Source organism: Natator depressus, chromosome 12 (genome assembly GCF_965152275.1).
Source record: "Natator depressus isolate rNatDep1 chromosome 12, rNatDep2.hap1, whole genome shotgun sequence".
NCBI lineage: Eukaryota > Metazoa > Chordata > Testudines > Cheloniidae > Natator > Natator depressus.
Window position 1 is genome coordinate 19,400,083 of NC_134245.1, and position 18,917 is coordinate 19,418,999.

Genomic DNA, 18,917 nt, shown 5'->3' on the forward strand with positions numbered 1-18,917 from the left:
CTGAAAGATGTGAATTCTACCATTCATTTTAACCAAGTCCTGCTGTACACAACCTCTTTGGCAGTGGTAAAGACTGTATCATTTCTTTTTAAAAGGTAATAGTAAGGAAATTCCTCAGCAACTTGATGTAGCAGCTGCTATGGTTTTAATGCATTTCCCTTTCAGTGCATTATTATATTTGTATACTATCAATTTGTTGGGGGTGGTGGTGAAGGAGAAGATGGAATGGATGACACAAAGAATGGGTAGAGACAGAACCAGAACAAAAAGATAACAATACCTGTGGTATATAAATGGTATATTTTCATTTAGCACATGGCTTATATTTTACCTAGATACCTGATGGACAGATACTGGCAAGGATACCAGCAGAAGGAAATCCTTCTTTGCTATTGCTTAATATTTGGCCTTTGGCTTATTTTATTTTAGTTTGGTAAAACCTTGCTCATCCACGCTGTTGATTCTTTACTCCATTTCAAAGTAGGCTCAAAACACTTTCATCTCTCAAAGTTATTTTCTTACTCTATGTATTTGCTGTTGGATTATGTGGTAGTTTGACATTTGGTTATGCACAGCATAATGCAGCACTGGAGGGAGGCAACAAGGGCCTCCCAAGGAAGAAGACACATGCCTCAAATAGTCTGCAGTGTGGTGGGCGGGCATACAGGTGGGGAAGGGGAAATATCTCTAGGGAGAGGCATGTCTCTTTCAAATGTGCAGGGACAGGCTTCTCTGTACTTGCTGTCCTGTCCCCATCAGCTACCATTTGACTCACTTTAAAAGGTGCTGGCTCATGTGAAAAGCACCATAATAAACAGATATGACAGCATTAAGGTCTACAAGCAGGATCCATTACCGAAGGGCCAGAAATTCCCTCCCCCTCCTCCTAAACTAGGGAGAGGAGGCATGAAGCTTCTTCCAGCACATCCCTATCAGGTTATTGTGTGAATGTGTGGAGGGAGAACAGGACAGACAGTTGAATCAGTTCAAATCCACTTCCCTCACAGGAGCCAATCAATTCAAATACCCACACCCCAGAGCAATAAATCAGTTCAAAGTACCTCTATGGTCCTCTCTTCAAGGCCATGTTGCACAAAACATCCTGCTTTTCAGCTCTCCCTTTCCTACATACCCTTCTGAAGGCTTAGCCTCTTCACATTTCCTCCTTAGGCAGTAGGGGAGGTACCAGTAGGAACATCTTCACCTCAGGCTTTGGACACGGGGGAACTCAAGGTTTTATCCAACTCCCTCCCTCCCTCAAAACTTGAGCAAGAGAAGGGCTGCTGGATAATTCTTCACCCCTCTTTACAAGGCTACTCTGCACATATGCAGACAGACAGCTGCCTCAAGTGCCTCCCTTTCCTGGAGCTACTAGCCCCTACACTGCATTCTAGAACACTCTAATGAGGCAAACACCTCTGAAGAGGTTCACCTGGGAAGAAGGCTGAGCAGCTGGTCTTTATGCAAGATGTAAAGAGAGAAGCCTTTCATTAAATGCTATCAGGATTCCTCTCCCCCTCCCCCCTTTTTTTGGGGTGGGGGGTGGGGGGGAGACTTGTCTGGTTGAAGCCTCATTGGAGATTACTCTGTGGGCCAGTGCAACATTGCCATAATACCTAATGTTTGCATAAGGTGCCAAAACAAATGTTATTATAACTACCAAGATATTAGGAAGATGTTTCTGAAGTAGTAAATACAATCCTAGCAGCAAAAAATGAAATCTACTGCACTAAATGATAATAATCCAATATAATCACCTATAATATGTAATGTGATGCAGATGAACTACTTGTATTTTGGAGAAATTTGGACCACATCTAGACCCAAACTTTGCAGCACAGACTGACCCACCTTTGTAAAATGCATGTCTATCAACATCCTATCCAAACCCTCTTTACCCTGGAAAAGCTCAGATATGGTTCAAATCTCATGGTTAAACCCCATTCTAAATGGTGCTTCATGTGTCAGAATGAGCTAACTCAGAAACTTCTCTAAAATAGCAAGCATTGTTTACCACTTACTCACACATATCACAGGAACTATAGCTTTCAACTTACTAAAATCCTAACGTATGACCCCTTCCTTTAAATTGCATGACAAAGACACAGAATGAGGGAACACAACTTAAATAATACTGAAGATTTAAAAAAATACAGAAGTGATATTGGATTCATTTTTAACACCACCGAAAGTTTTCTGGAACTTCTATTCCATGACTCGGCATTTTCCCTGATGATTATTTACTGTGAGGTAACCAGCTTACGTGGGGTAGAGGTAAATCTCAACACATCTCAGGGGAAACTCCAATAACGCTTATGAAATGTGGAAGGAAGTAAACAGGGGCTGAGCAAACACGGAAAATTTCATACTGAAAGGTAAAAGCTTGAGAGGCGCATCTACAACTAAAACCGCCCCTTTGTAATGGACGCTCCTGAGTGTAACTCTGGGTGTAGCACAGCGTTACTCACTACACCTGTAAGAAGAGCACAATCCCCTCCAGGTTTTGCTCCATGCCTTCTCTCAGCCGAAGGCTGCCTGCACTCAGGGGCGGGGAGTCTGTTTCGTCTTTAGGGGGACCCATCTGTCTGTGCCACCCCGACGCGCCCACAGCTGGACACCGACAGGGGAACGGGCCCCTGCCCGGCTCCGCCACACAGCACTGGCCCACGAGCCAAGCCGGGGGCGGGAGGGGGCGTGGCCTTGAGATGCAGGCGCGGCTCTCCGGTAGGGGGCGTCTGCCTGAGGAACAGGCAGGGGCGGGGCTCTGCAGCAGCAGCAGGAGGAGGAGGAGGAGGAGGGTGGCGTCGCGCGGCGCGGTGACGTGATCCGTACGTGGGTGACGTCGTGGCGGCCTCTCTCATTCTGGTCCCGGTCTCGTCCTCGCTGCCGGCTCCGCTGCCCCTCGGCCTGTCCTGCCTGCGCTGCCCCGTACCTCCGCGATGGCGAACGTGGCCGACACCAAGCTCTACGACATCCTGGGCGTGCCGCCTGGGGCCACCGACAACGAGCTTAAGAAGGTACCGGGCCGGGCGGGGGAGGCTCCGGGCCGGGCAGGCCCCAATTGGGCAGCCGGGAGGTCACGATGAAGCGGGGAGGCCCCGGGCCGGGCAGGCACGGGCCTTGGCCGGGATCAGACTGGGCGGGAGGCCGGCTGGAGTCCAGGCCTTTAGGCTAGGCCGTGCGGTGAAGCCGGTTGGGCCTGCCCGCCAGGCCGGCGCTGGGGAGGCGACTAGGCCGCAGGGAGGCCAAGGCATCCAGCAGGAAGGAGCTGGGGCGCAGGTGGTCGGTGGGAGGAGGGGATCCTAGCCAGGAGTTCTGGGATCCCCGCTGTACCTGAGGGGATCGCCAGGGTTCCCTGCCCTAGAGCCGCCTGCTCTTGTCCCCTCACTTGGTGCCCAGTGCGGGGAGATGCCCAGAATGGTAACCGAGCACCAGGGGGAGACTCCCCCAGTCTCCTATTCATCTGTAAGGTAGGATCTCCGTGGTGCTCTGTTGGCCGATCCCCTCACAATTAAAGGCTTCAGCTGTAAAACCCGCTGAAGTGCAATACGTTCCAGCCAGTACCAGTGTCTGACCTGCTTCAGCAACGGCACAGGCTCCGTTCAGGTCTTCCTGTCCCATCCCTATAGAGCTGATCTTTGCCAGGCTGAAAGCACCTAGGGAAAATAAACAAAGAAGCTGAGCAAAAGAGCCTAGAGCATTGTGATCTTCATTACAGTTGGTTTTTGCAGTGTATTCTAGAATATTTGGGTTATAATCAAGGCTCTGTTTTGTTACGCTGGCTAAGTTTTACAGTAAGCATTCATATCCCCTCTTTACATGCATGAATGCAGAATATTTCATAATTATGCAGTGAAAAGATGGGTCTATAGTTATAAAGCAGTATCTACTCTTGGGGGATTCTGTGTGACTGCGTGCCTGCAGAAAATGCCCCACGGCGCCCTTCCCCCAGCAGAATTCCAGTGCTTCCCTGCAGAAAATGACAGGGAAGTTTGGCGGGCGGGGGGATTGTTCCCCTCCAGACAGAGGTGAGGCATGGGGAGGCACATGAGGTTACATGCCAGAATGTTTCTGGCCCAGCCCTTGCACTGTGTCAGGGTCAGGTGCAGCCTCACTGCCAAGTCCTTGTACCGGGGGAGGTGGGGGTCTTCAGGGTGATCTTTCCACCTCATTACAGCCAGTGGCCTGTGCTCCCCACTGCCATGCTCAAGCCACATTTATTTATTGACAAATAAATTTTGCAGAATTTTAAAATACTGTATGCATAATTTTTAGGTGCAGAATTTTAATTTTTTTGGCACAGAATTCCCTCAGGAGTACGTATCATTCTAGTCATCCCTGCACAAAAGAGGGAAATGTGTTCTCTACCCGAAGAACTTTTAGTTTAAATGAAAATAATACAAATATAGTTCAAATGCAGCATTCTAGAAAAATAGGTCAGTTGAAAATGATGTGGAGATTTTATGTAATACTATACTATAGAAAGGAAAAACCATGTGTAAATCCTTTTCAACACCCTGCTTTTTCTTGTTCTTGAGAAGTTTAGGTCTCTACTCTCTGAGCAGTTAACTTTTTAAAAATTTCTATATTTAAAAATAGAACCCCGTTGCCAACTCTGTCTGCATATCTATTCAAGGGACACCATCATAGGACCTAACCTTATCAGCCACACCATCAGGGGCTCGTTCACCTGCACATCTACCAATGTGATATATGCCATCATGTGCCAGCAATGCCCCTCTGCCATGTACATTGGCCAAACTGGACAGTCTCTACGCACCATGCATCTGATGAAGTGGGTTTTAGCCCACGAAAGCTTATGCCCAAATAAATTTGTTAGTCTCTAAGGTGCCACAAGTACTCCTCGTTGTTTATATTAGTAAAGTTTCTTGCCTCTAAATCACAAGTAACTATTGTAACTGATTTGAGACAAGTGTAGTGAAAACTTCCCCAACTAAATTCAGCTCCATAACGCTGAAGTGGTAGTAGGAATGTAGGTTATACTAAGCTGTATGCAAAATATTGTTGCTCAGGTACAGACAGAAGTGTTCAAAAGGAAAGAAGCAGTTTGAAAACCACTTTTTAGAGATCCTGCTTTACTTGCTTGTGCTACTCTTTCAGAACAATTGCGTTAAAAGATTAGAGTCCGCTACTTCTGTCCATATACTTAATTCAAAGTGGCGCTAAATCTTCCTGGAGAAGTATGTAGGGAAGAGAATGAAGAAACTATCAATGTGGGAGGGTTGGTTGGTTGGGTTGAGAACCTGAGGCAGCCATTTTGTTGATGGACTTCTGAGGGGCATGACAAATCAGGACAGGATTTACATCCAGTGTGATGGTTTAATAACTAGGGTATGCAAATCCATACCCTCCAGCTAATGGTAATCTTCACCCTTTATTCATATTTGGAAATTACAGTTTTAGGTCAGTAATGAATGCTGTATAAAGAATTGGTTGAGTTCAGTTTCAGTGTAACACCTAAACCAGAATACAGAAAATCAACAGTTAAATGCTAGGTTTTGTAGTACTTCAGTTACTCTATGCACTGCATTAATGTGCCAAATCCATAAATGGGTAGTTAATACTGAGTCAGTAAAATAAAACATCAGGTACTTTCTGTTTTATTGCCGAGGACTCTCTTTATTTGTTTTATTCTAGTGGACTTTTGCTTTATGGCTAAATTCTGACCTTGGAATATTTTTATCTGATTAGTGACTTAAGTAGGTGCTGGTTGTACACTTACAGGAAATGTTTGTATCGTTCTCTGTAGAGTACAGGTTCAGGTAATCAACTTGATTTATTTTGAAACCTGGAATCCATCACAGACTTAATGACTTGTGTTTATTTTTTTGTCAATTAGGCATACAGAAAGCTAGCCAAGGAATACCATCCTGATAAGAATCCAAATGCAGGAGACAAAGTAAGATTTTTTTTTTTTATCTTGAAATGTATTTATTTGTATTGCCATTGTATCTAGGGGCGCCAAACAAGAGATTCAGGGCCCTGCGATATTAGGACTTGTTCATATACACAGTAACAGTGACCCAAAGAAATAATAATCTAGTTTATGAAACAGTCTCTGAAGTGGATGAGACAAATGTGGCCAAGGACAAAGTAACATAAAATGAGTTGTTGTATAGTAAGCAAAAGCCTCAATTCACCGCCTACCTAACTGGGGTCAGCTGGCTGTGCTTTGAGGCATCATGGGAGAGGTGAATGTTTAGGAGGGATCTGAAGAGTAAGGCAGCAGTTTTGCAGATCTTTCATGGAAGTGTTCTCCACTCATAAGAGATGGAAGTGGAGGTATTTGAAAGAGATGCAAACAATGAATACAGGGCTCACCTTCAAGATAAAATAGATTAGACATGCAAGGCTTAGTTAAGTAACCTGTCTTGAGAGAGAAAAAAGATGTTTCAGTGATGTCTCAAATGAGTTGGGTTAACATGACGGAAAAGTCCTCTTAATACTTAAGAAGACTACCACATCTGGAGCCATGTTAGTTGACTGTGTAGACTACAACAGGTTATTGTTGTTTTAACAACTGTTGAGGACTCTTCAGTTGTTAAGCTAACATGATTAAAACATCCATTTTGTCCATGAAGACAGGACCTTAGACTTTGTCTAGATTACAACTTTAAGAGTAACATTAATACTTCGCTAATGTGGTAACCACACATACTTAAATCCCAGTCTTGACAAGGCCTTGGAGGTAAAGATAAGAAGTTTGTACTTGGGCAGTGAAGGAGAAATCAATAGAGAGATGTAAAGAGGATGATACATTTATCCTTCATGGTAAAACAGAAGAAAAGGGTTGGATGCATACAAGCACAGCCAAATCTACCTGTTCTAAAGGTCAAAATATAGACTGCAATAGAATGTTCTGAAGTGGAAGAGTATTTAGGGTTGTACACTCCCTCGTGCATAAAAGGATAAAGTGGGGCTACAAATCAGATGCTAGCATTTCCTTTGTGACTGTCTGCCAAGTAAATCTGTTTTTATATATGTAAAAGTAACTTACAGGCTTTTTTTCCTGACTTCTTTTTCAGTTCAAAGAAATAAGCTTTGCCTATGAAGTTCTGTCAAATCCTGAGAAACGCGAGTTATATGATCGATATGGAGAACAGGGTCTTCGAGAAGGTAGCGGTGGAAGTGGTGGAATGGACGATATTTTCTCCCACATTTTTGGTGGTGGATTGTTCAGTTTCATGGGTAGTCAGAGTAGAAGTCGCAATGGTAGAAGAAGAGGAGAAGATATGATGCATCCACTTAAGTGAGTATCTTGATACTATGATTCTTCTCACTTAAGTTTCCGAAAAGATATGGTGAAGGTGAACCTTGTCTGATAATCATTGATGCTCTAGTGGGCCTCAGTTCATTCAAAAGGTCTACTGTTTCCAACTCAAATTCATTGAAAGCATTACTTCTAGATTTCAGCAAAAGTTAAAAGAAACGGATCTTCTTGCATTAAAAGTTTGCCTTTCTTAGTAGTGTTTTAAAAGAATAATACATGTGGTTGAAACTTCAAGTCTTACGGTCCATATCTTAATAGTCAGTATATAAACTCTGCTTCTTTTTATAAACATTTAAATCTTGCCCATTCTTGACTGATTTGCACAAATGACTGTCTAAATTATTTGATCATAAATATGCCTGAAGTTGTTCAGTGGGACATGTTAGCCTTCCAGCCTCCGAGTAACCTGGTGATACGTATTCACTGTCTAACCTGAGTGTTTTATTTGGACCTAGAAGTTTGGTCCATGGAGAATTAGTTCCCTTAGAATTGAAAATGACTGTCTTTCATTTCATTGGGAGCCTACAGCCTATATGTTTTGTTGGGATCCTCTGTTGATTAGAAATTCTGCAGCCCCATTCATTAGCTTGTTAATAACTGGTTGGTAAGAATTATTTTCCCTAGTTATATTCTTAACATAACTAGTCATATGTTCTGACCTTCAGAATGCATTAAACAACTTAGTATTCACTAGTTGAATCTTTTGGGGAAGTAGAGCGACCGAGTGTGTTATGGGGTTACTTTTTTAGGTATTTATACTCTTATCCTGGGACCAGTGTGAAAACAAGTGCAAATACCTTATGATTTTCCATTAATTATGCAGAGCAGAAATTACTGCCAGCAAATCAGTTGCAGCTACTCATCTTCAGGTATCCTTGTCTTCTTCCATGATTAAAAAAAAACAATTCTCCGATATAAAAAAAACATAAAAATCCATGTTTTTCCGTGATTAAAATGAAATGCTGAACTTTAGTTTCCCTATCCAATATATATATCATTTGAACACAGAGTTTTATTGATATATATTTACAATATTTAAATCAGTTTGAAGTCTGAGTGCCTTCAATCACTATAATAAAACAAAATTTATAGAATTGCAATTTGTATTTCTTACATATACCAAATATCTCTGTATTCTATATTTTCAGAATTTTGTTCAAATGCACAAAATATAAAGTTCCCACTGTCCGCTGAAATGTTATTAAATGTGTAGAATCTGTTTGGTGCACATAAAGTTGTGCTTAAATTTATGTGGCTCTCCTGTGTAAAAAGTTGGGCACCACTGGAATAAGTGACACTGGAATTTCAGTAAAATTTAGTTAATAGTTAATGTGTTTTTTATTTTTTACAAAATATAAAAACTAAAGATTCCCTGTAAAAAAGCAAATTCTGTGGTTTTTTTCCATGGCAAATGGATTTTTAGAATCCCTGTTCATCTTCATAAGCCTACACCTTATTTTCACTGCTGTTTTTTGCAGGCTGACCCGCTTCTTTCTGACCCTCACCTCTGCTATTCTGTGGGCTACGCCACTCCTCGCATTAAGTGCTTAGTGTAATATCTATTTTTGCATGCCAGCTACTTTGTCTAGCAACTAGTACTGTACAAGCAAACTATAAATTAGCTCTTGTATTCTCATAACTCTTTTTAGTTGTTTCTTTCTAAACCCTGACACCAGAAGCAATGTTTTGCAGTTCAAAATAAACTGAGTTGCATTTATTATTGAATGATTTCTGAAGTCTCTGGAAATATGCAAAATTCTGAACTAATGTTGTTAGACAACTACTTTTAAGTAGCTTAACTATACTGGTAAGAACCAAATGGTTTTAGTTTTTTTTCTAGTGCATTAGATACCTTGTAGTTCAATGTTAGCAAATCTGACTGCTAAAGTGGTCATGGAAACATACCAACAATATATCAACAAAAACACTTTTCCAATGAAAATGAATAAGATAAAATTAAACTCCTAGTGTGAATTCTTAAGGAAAATATTAAACTATAACTATTATCCAGAACTGCTAGGAATTGTCTTCCTTGTGTTAACCCATCTGAGAGACTTGTTTTAGATCTCCTTTAAACCCTTCTTAATTCTTCAGACGACTAGGCTAATTTGTTTCCTGTTGGCTTTTACTAGACAGCTAACCTCAGCTCTGGCTTCTGACTAATCTAAAGCTTTTCCTTGAAGTATGTACATTTACAGTTGCATAGTTTCTAATGGGATTTCACCAGACATGAAACTGTTCTGCAAAGTCTGACTTAAAATTCTAAAAGATTGGGTTCTGTGTTTTTAATAACTGCTTATCTTAATGTAGCCTTTGTTACAGTGTTGGTGTACAGAATTTTACTTGCTCAAAAACTTCCTGTTTGTCTCTTTTACATATGTCTGGGTTGTTGTTTTTTTCAGAAGTATTTGTAGACAAGGCTGAAAGTTGCTGTGATTTTTAGTTTTACCCTAAATTGTCTTAGACAATAGCTTGTACCTAAACTAGACTATTAAAATGACTTTTTCCCAAAGTGATTATTGGAATGCTAATACTGGAGAATTTACTTTATTTTCTAGAGTGTCTTTAGAAGATCTATATAATGGAAAGACAACTAAACTACAGCTTAGCAAGAATGTCCTTTGTAGTTCATGTAATGGGTAAGTTTTTTATATTTTTCATTAACAGTGCTAGAACTTCTTGGCTACTTTTACTCTTAAATGTGTTAAACTATTAATTCAAATTGGTATATAGCATGAAGTGTAGTAGTTCGTCACATGTAAGCTAGGAACCGGTTCAAGTATTGAAGCATGAAGATACCAAAATCTAACCTATGATGCAATTAATGGCGCTCTTTGTGAAATCTTGAAGAGCTGTCCTCCGTATCTCAGTGATAGATTAGCCTAATTGCAACTGACACTGCATCAGTGCAATTGGGGGTGTAAAACGGAAGGTTGGTATTTATTTTCCATATATTCTCAAAATAACTTCAATTATAATCTAACTGGCACTTTCCAATTTAGTCAGGGTGGGAAGTCTGGAGCTGTTCAGAAGTGTAGTGCTTGCCGAGGTAGAGGTGTACGTATCATGATCAGACAGCTGGCTCCTGGGATGGTTCAGCAGATGCAGTCTGTGTGCTCTGATTGCAATGGAGAAGGTAGGCCAAATGTTTCCTGTGCTTTTAAAAATGTTTAATGTGGTTCGAATCTAGGTTCAATAGTAAATTGTCATATCTCATCTGGAGAATTTCTGAATTAGATTTTGTTTGTAATTAGTGAAGTTTAATTTTAGTCTGTCAAGGATATTTCTTCATGTATCAGAACAGGAACACAATTTGGCAAAATTTGTAGTCTGCTTAGGGGAGGATTGGAACCTGACTAGCAAGTGCTACTGCTTAGAAATATTTGGACATGCTTGCCCCAGTGTCTTGCTGTCTAGTACTAGCACTGTAAAAAAACATTTACTTTTATGGGATAAATTTAACTTAGCATCAGGATAGATTGATTTAAATCAAAGCATTTTAGAGCAATGTTTTGCATTTGTTCATTTGAGTTATTTTCCAAAAGAGAAGGTGATTGTCATTTATTTGTAACCATTGAAATATGTTGATTGGCAACTATATATAGCCTTCCCATTAAATTGGGTGCTGCTTCTTGTTAACCAGGGGATGCACTATATCTATACACTGAAGCAATTAGGAAACTTGCATTCAAATTTGTAATTTTTATGATGTTAGAAAATAGTGAATGATCCATTTCTTATTTACTAGACTAATTTTTTACTTGTATCTTTTGTCCATCTCTGGATGGAAATTTGAATTCAATTAAATGCACTAAATGGCTTTATTAAATAAAACTACCTTCAGTGTGCTGGAAATAGAACAAAAAAGTTAATGGAAGCAGTTTTGCATTTAAAATTATTAAACAAAGGAAGTATTATCTGTAGTTAATAATTGAATCGATTTGTTTCTGGGGTCATGTCCTTCAAAATTTTAGAACTAGTAGATCTCATCCTCTTTCACCTAGTTTTATTCGTAGTTTGGAAGAGGAAAACAAGCTTTCCTTCAAACTAGGCACCAAACATACTGCTTGATATTTTTTATTTTAAATTATTTAAATGATTATAGTAAATTTAGGCCTAAACTTACATGTCATCTCAAATTTAGTTTTAAATAGATTTTTAAAAATAAACCTGTATTTAATTTAAAGTTCTTTGGCTACAAAAATTATTGATAATATTTTGGATCGCTGAGAAGAGTGGATACAAAAATCAATTATTTTATATATATAAAAATATATAGAATATAACACTACTATTTCCATCTTTCAGAAAGTTGTATGTGGATTTGAACATTTGTTTCTGAAAGAGAAATAAATTGATAATATTTTGGATCGCTGAGAAGAGTGGATACAAAAATCAATTATTTTTGTATCCACTCTTCTCAGCGATCCAAAATATTATCAGTTTGTTTCTGAAAGAGAAATAAAGTTAAAATCCACATACAACTTTCTGAAAGATGGAAATAGTAGTGTTATATTCTATATTACTTTTGCTGATTTGGGCATATATGTGGTAGTGAATTAAACATCCTCCGCCTTGCATATATTTCCTGGATCTTTCTTAATTTATGAAACACCACTAATTTGTCTGAAATCTTGTGCTTGTATTACTTATGACGTAATAGCTGAAAATGCTGAACTGCAATAAAAATTTAGCTTTTGGCGGTCTGTTTTTATTCTATAACCAGTCAAACTTTTTACCAAAGAATTGAAAAACAGTGTGGTTTCCTGTTTTTAGCTACTTTGTCACTTTGCCTGATTTAATGTAAATGCATAGTTCCAGTAGGACTGGACACATCTGCTGCATCCTAATGTTCTGTACACTTGTTTCACATAGGAGTATGGCTTTAATTTCTGAGTAGCTAAATATCTGAACATAACAATTGCTTCTGCTTGCAGTACTTAAATGGAAGAAGCAATAGGCACTGTACCGGCAACTGAAGTGATGGGATTGTACAGGATATTTTGCCAATACATTCTGGTTATTCTGGTCTACTATAATGAAGGCAGTTCCGTATTAAATATCTGTCCTTTAAAAGTATATCCAAATAAACTAGAAAACAAAAAAGCTCTTAAGAAGTATTGGATATTGTTTGGATAACCACCCTGCAGTCTTCTAGAAGGCAATTCTCCTGTTAAAGGTGAAAGGCAAGGCACAATTGTTTGTTCTTTACTGATTGTCAAGGTGTAAAAAATGCTTTAAGAGTCAACATATACACCAAGAATGTCAGGTCCTCTTTGCAGGAGAACCTGAATGGTGGTGTCACGCTAAGCTATAACTTGACCTGCTGCTTTTTCTCTCTCCTCTCCCTCGTGTTCCCACCCTCACCCCCACCCCCCGGTTATGTGTACACTTACAATGATGTCTCTCACCATCTGTACAGGTATAAATAGTAGTGTAGATGGTGAGAGACAGCTTAGGTGAGTAGAGTGCCCTACATACCTGAACTGCCAGAGGTAAATACCCTACACTGCTCTCTACACACCCAAGCAGTGCCTCCCACTTTTATGCTGCTATTTTTAGCAGTGTAGTTTTCTCCTGCCAGAGCCTTTCCCCATGGTCTGAAACTCAGCCTCCACACCCCAGAAAGGAGAACTGAACCTTAGTTTCAGTTATGTCCCATTACCATTCAGGTTTCTCAAAGATTTTTCATAGGTTCCCCAAGCAAAATGAGGAAAGGAAGAACCTGACTCCTTGTAACTTTTTGTTTAGGAGTGGAGGGGGCCGTTTTTATTCATGAAGAGCAATAAAAGCCACCGATAACCTGCTAGGCAAAATAAGCTTTTTCTTTAAATGCTCATGCTGTTTGGAATTGGAAGTCATGGTTCCTGTTCCATCAGGCTTACGATCTGAGTTCTAACTCTTCAAAATAATTTTGTGGGATGGCAGATAATCTCATGCCTCTCAGTGCCTTTTGGGTCTCTTTCTTCTCATTAGGATAGCATTAAATTATTAGCTTTCCCCGTGTGGGACACACTAATAACACTAAACGAAAAAAATTTCCAAAGTGATTTGAGATTGGTTCTCTTGGACACATTCCCAGTGTATGGTAAAATAAGTGGTACTGTATCCTCAAATAAGGAAGAAAAACATTCCTAGATTTTTTCAATCCTTCTTTCTCTAGGTGAAGTTATTAATGAAAAAGACCGTTGTAAAAAATGCGAAGGGAAGAAGGTGATCAAAGAAGTAAAGATTCTTGAAGTCCATGTAGATAAAGGCATGAAACATGGGCAGAGGATTACATTTACTGGAGAAGCAGATCAGGCCCCAGGAGTGGAACCGGGAGATATTGTCCTCCTGCTCCAAGAAAAGGAGAATGAGGTAACTTGTGACTTGATAGGTGAAGTAAAGTTGGTGGGTTTTCCTTAGAAATATTTAACTGTTATACACTTTCCTAGATTACTTTAAACGAACAACTGAGGGAGAGAAACTGAACTTACGCATACATGGCTTGTTCCTAGTGGTAACTGCTATAATTCTGAGCTAGAAGGTTCTGTCTGTAGACATGCAGAGGAGCACACCAAGCATCCCACTGTCTCAATATGGTCATAAAAAGTTACTCTCCTAACTGAAGCAGGGTTACCCTTGGCAGACTTACCACTATGAATGTCCTGTCCTTGTTGTGCACCTGCTTCAACCCTGTCATGCAGTAAGTAAAGCTGAGTATAAAGCCAGCTGGTTTTTTGGGGGGTTTTGGGTTTTTTGTTTTTTTGTTTTCCAAAGGCTATCAGATGAAAATGGGGAATCTCCCTCAATCTTCACTTGCTGTAAACTGTGCTGTCTGCTTCTGTTAACCTAGGAAGTGTGACAAATGGGTTTGGAAATATTAACCCAGATAAGTAATATGGTCATGCTGATATTGCACTCATCATAGGACCCCTCCTCTTTTCTACCCAAACTGTAGACCTGCATTTGGCTAGTTGCATTTTTATTCTGTCTTGGCATATTTCTACACAGTATGTACCTTGGAGAATATTGGTTTTCATACATTTGAACTAGGTACTATAAAACTGATTCTGACACAGTACACGATGCTAAATTACTGGAACATGTTAATTAAGGAAAGTTGCAGTATATAGTAAAGTCCAGGAGAATTTTTCCACTCTTTAATGTGGTAACTATTTTTGGCAAAGTTCAGAGTATTAGATGAAGAAACATAAGTGATGGTTCAGTATTGTGAAAACAGCATATAAAACTATTATGTGAAATTGTGTGGCGCAAGCTGTTCCTTTTCTGGTGTTCCATAAACACAGTGCGGTATTGTGAATTTAAGTTCATACATATTTCAGTGATCAAATTCTAGTCGTCCATCAGGAAAGCTTTGAATTAAAAACTGAAGTAATACATGTATCTGAAAAATCTTTAAATGATTCATGCTGGAGTAGCACTCCAACACCAAAGCACTTGACCCAGCCTCTCCTACAGCTGTCTGTCTGGTTTCCCTGTGTGTTCAGTTGCAACTTTGTGCTCCTCCCAACTTCTTGGCTGTGGTTGGGTGAAGGGAAAGGAAGGCTACTAGGATAAACAATGTGACTTCAAGTGTCAGGTACTGCCAGCACTGATGACAGGTCAGAAATTCCAGGATTTGAAGCAGAGGCCTTCTCAGTCTTGGTCTTTTGATCTAGCTATGTCTGCTGCTATATTGTCTTGGACAGTAAAACATACTGTGGCTTTCTCCTTTTTGCTATGACCATGTTTACTGGTAACTCTGTAGGTCAGTCCTCAGTTGCTTTTTAATAAGCATGTTGCAGCTTAAGAATATATGGACAAAAGATTGTTAGCATAATTGTTAGTATGGTGGTGAAATGGTGATCTTGTAAGGTATTTGTTTATATGAGCTTGAGAGGAACCTAAAGCAGTGGTTCTCAAACTTTTTAGCAACCCAAGGACCTCCATTTTGATTCAAATTTTTCACACACCCCCAGGCGCCGTGTTCCCTCTCCGCCCCTGCCCCACCTCTTCCCCACCTCTTTCTGCCCTCCCGCCCAGCGTGCCCTGTCCCTGTTTCTCCCCCTCCCTCCCAGCGCCTGCTGCATGCTGCTGAACAGCCGTTTCCTGGCACGGGGAGGGAGGGGCAAGAGTTGGTCAGTAGGACCCTTGGCCCCGGACATGATTCCATCCCATCCCCTGAGCGAGTCCCCATCCTTCCCAGCACCTCCTGCATGTCGGGGAACAGCTGTTCCACAGCGTGCAGGAGGCATTGGGGAGAGGGGAAGGAATTGATCAACAGGGCCGCAGCCCCAGACATGATTGCACCTGCTCCTCTCCCTCCCTCCTAGTGCCTCCTGCACACCGCTGAACAGCTGTTCCCTCGGCATGCAGGAGGCACTGGGAGGGAGAAGGGGGAGTTGATCAGCAGGGCCCATGGGCCCTAGTTTGAGAAATGCTCACTAAAGCATTAAATCATTTTGGTACCATAGTTTAAATGTACTGAAAAGCTTGAGGAAAGGTGAATACAGGTCTCCTGTTGCCACTTGACTCTAAATAAAATCATTGTAGCTAAACTGCATTTGGAGCTTGAGGCCTGAATAGCTCAACTGTGGTACTGAAAAATGCTTCTCAATCACTTGACTTCTTCCAAGATGGGAGAAACTAAGATATTGGCAGGTTCTTAAATTTGGGTTTAGAAGCTGAGAAAATGACTTTTACCTGAATGTGTTTTGAGTCTGCAGGTAGAATGAAACTACTAAAATTATTGTCATGGTTGATATGCCAGCTGAGACTAAAATATATCTCCTGGTTCCAAAAATTACTTGCTCTTGGGAAGAAACTCTGCTGTCTTCTCACACATGTCAGCATAAAACTGTTGCCATATTTTATTTTCAAGGACAGACATTAGTGCTGGAGAAAAACTTTCCAGCATGTCTTTTCTTGCTGTGCAAGAAAGGATAACTTTGAGGATGAAGTCATGAACCAAGTTTTATATGCTGTTACACTAAATATCTGTATGTTGTGAGCAAGCAAGCAGTGAACAACTTCAGGTATCTCTAATAGAGGCGTGAAGGGAAAAAGAAGCAACCATTTTGGATTCATGCCAATGGGCTAACAATCCTTCATTCACTTCACACCTCTGTAAAAGCCTCATTACAGAAAATTTAAAGCAGCTGTGATCTTGCTTGAATATATAGATGAGTTAAAGCAACTATCCACAACTGGTTTGGGCTTAGTCCTGAGGACTTTGAACAACACTCTGTCTTTTTGCCCCTCCCTCCCTTTTTAAAATCTGAAAATAGCTCAACAGCTAGCTTTTACAGGAACATTTTGATGCTAAGTGAAATAGTCTTTAAATATATAATTTTGTTACTGGATCTCCATTGTGTTGTCATTTGTCTTTAGATTAGAAGATCTTTGGGTCAGGGAAAGACTCAGTCTGTTGTACAGTCATAAGAGTATTTTACAGCTCTAATTGGTTTCTAATGAATATGGAACCGGAGTCACAGAAATTAACATCTATATACTATTGCATATTGCACAACATGCAACTCTTAGGACCTGCTTAATTGTGGAAAGCTAGAACTGGTGTAGATCTTTAGTTTGATCTTTACATGAATGCTAACTTTCGAAAGTAGCAATTTTATAGTATATGGATTTTATTACTTCAGGATTATATTAAAGATCTGACAGTAATAAGTATTAGAATAAAGATGATGATTAATGTCTCATTCTTAGGTGTTCCAGAGGGAAGGAAATGACTTGCATATGACACACAAGATAGGACTTGTTGAAGCACTGTGTGGATTTCAGTTCACATTCAAACACCTGGATGGACGTCAGATTGTGGTGAAATATCCTCCTGGAAAAGTAATTGAACCAGGTAAACCTTGATTTGATATAAGAATTTATCTAGATACATGTGTGGTTGTACTATTTGAAATGTTGTACCATCAAATTATTCTCACTTGCATCCGATGAAGTGAGCTGTAGCTCACGAAAGCTTATGCTCAAATAAATTGGTTAGTCTCTAAGGTGCCACAAGTACTCCTTTTCTTTTTGCGAATACAGACTAACACGGCTGTTACTCTGAAACCTCTCATGCTCTTGCAACTTGTAGCCATTGTCATAGAAATGCAGAGATATTACTTTGTCAGACGGAAAGCTGGTACAGTACAGGTTTCCGTTAAACTGATTGATCTTTTTCTGTCATTAATTATAGGTTGTGTTCGTGTAGTTCGAGGTGAAGGAATGCCACAATATCGGAATCCCTTTGAAAAAGGAGATCTTTACATAAAGTTTGATGTACAGTTTCCTGAAAATAACTGGATTAGCCTAGAAAAGCTCTCAGTAAGTATTGCTTCAGTTTGATCAAAAATGTGTTTTTTGAGATGTCTTAAGGGCTCATTGTATTGTGCCCCACGCACTTTCTTTAGAGTAGTTATATTTGGATTTGAGTACAGCCAAATTGTTCAATGTAGTTTACAATGCACAAGTGATTTTAAAACTTCCCATTGAAGTTGGTTAGTTTACATGGAAAAACCACAGGAGGGTTGGTGTTCTGGGATGCAGGTGTAATATAAAAGCACTTGAAAACTGCTCTCTTGATATAGTAGCTATTACTAGGACAAATGAAAGAAAGTGGCTGCTGTTTTGATTTCTGACCCATCAGTTCTTGCTGCTTACGGCTTTGTCTATATGAGAAAGTTGTACTAGTTAAAAGGACTGATTTTAACCAATGCAAAGTGGTGCAAACACCTGCTGAATTTTAAGATTGCTAATCCATTTATGATAACTATGTAAGACATTCTTAACCTAACATGAATGCCCCCACAGGAGCGATGTGTGCCAAATATTGACACCTATGCTTTCTGATACACCACTAACTATACTCCTTTTATTGGCAGGAACTTGAAGATCTTCTGCCATCTAGACCAGAAGTTCCCACTATAATTAGTGATACAGAAGAGGTAGATCTTCAGGAATTTGATAACACTCGTGGATCAGGTGGTGGTCAGAGACGTGAAGCCTACAATGATAGTTCTGATGAAGAAAGCACTCATCATGGACCTGGGGTACAGTGTGCCCATCAGTAAACATTTGTCTAAAATGTTGCACAAGGATTTTCTTTCAAGTTTTGCCTGACTTGTTTTCAGCAATCCAGCTGGATTGTATAAGCAATCCAGATGAACCGAGGGACATCTATTGCTGTATGTGTAACCTTTAAATTGGTCTATAGTATCTACAGAGTGTATAATTTAAACTAACCACAAAGCTTACATCTTCATTTTGACTGTTCTGTAGCAGAATAAAGCACTTGAAAGGAAGACGAGACTCCTTTTCACATGGGTTTTAAGTTTGTCCTCGTATCTGTGCTTGATTTTTACCAGTTGTGTAGATTTTAAGTTTCATATTTTAAATTCAAATTCTGCATTGTAAAGTTTGTGTACAACTTGTCCTGAGGCTTGGTATTTGGCTGCACCTGCGTAAGCTGCAATAGAATAAAGAATTTCATAGCCTGTATCTATCATTTTAGATGCATGGTAAATAAATGGGCTTCACACATAATGGGTTTAGAGCTGACTGGGAACAACAGAAGACTAAATTAGAAGTGGTTGTAAAAGTTTACCATCTTGTGAGGTTTCTGAAAGTAAAT

General features: G+C 40.0%; 1 protein-coding gene across 1 annotated transcript; it reads left to right on the plus strand.

Moving 5' to 3' along the window:
• Positions 1-2,798: 2,798 nt before the first annotated feature.
• Positions 2,799-18,909, plus strand: DNAJA2 (DnaJ heat shock protein family (Hsp40) member A2). The gene is made up of 9 exons (XM_074968666.1): positions 2,799-3,017; positions 5,861-5,920; positions 7,047-7,270; positions 9,850-9,930; positions 10,294-10,427; positions 13,455-13,651; positions 17,000-17,144; positions 17,484-17,611; positions 18,169-18,909. Exons 1-9 carry the CDS (start codon positions 2,940-2,942, stop codon positions 18,355-18,357), a joined length of 1,236 nt encoding a protein of 411 aa, XP_074824767.1. The 5' UTR covers positions 2,799-2,939; the 3' UTR covers positions 18,358-18,909.
• Positions 18,910-18,917: the final 8 nt, after the last annotated feature.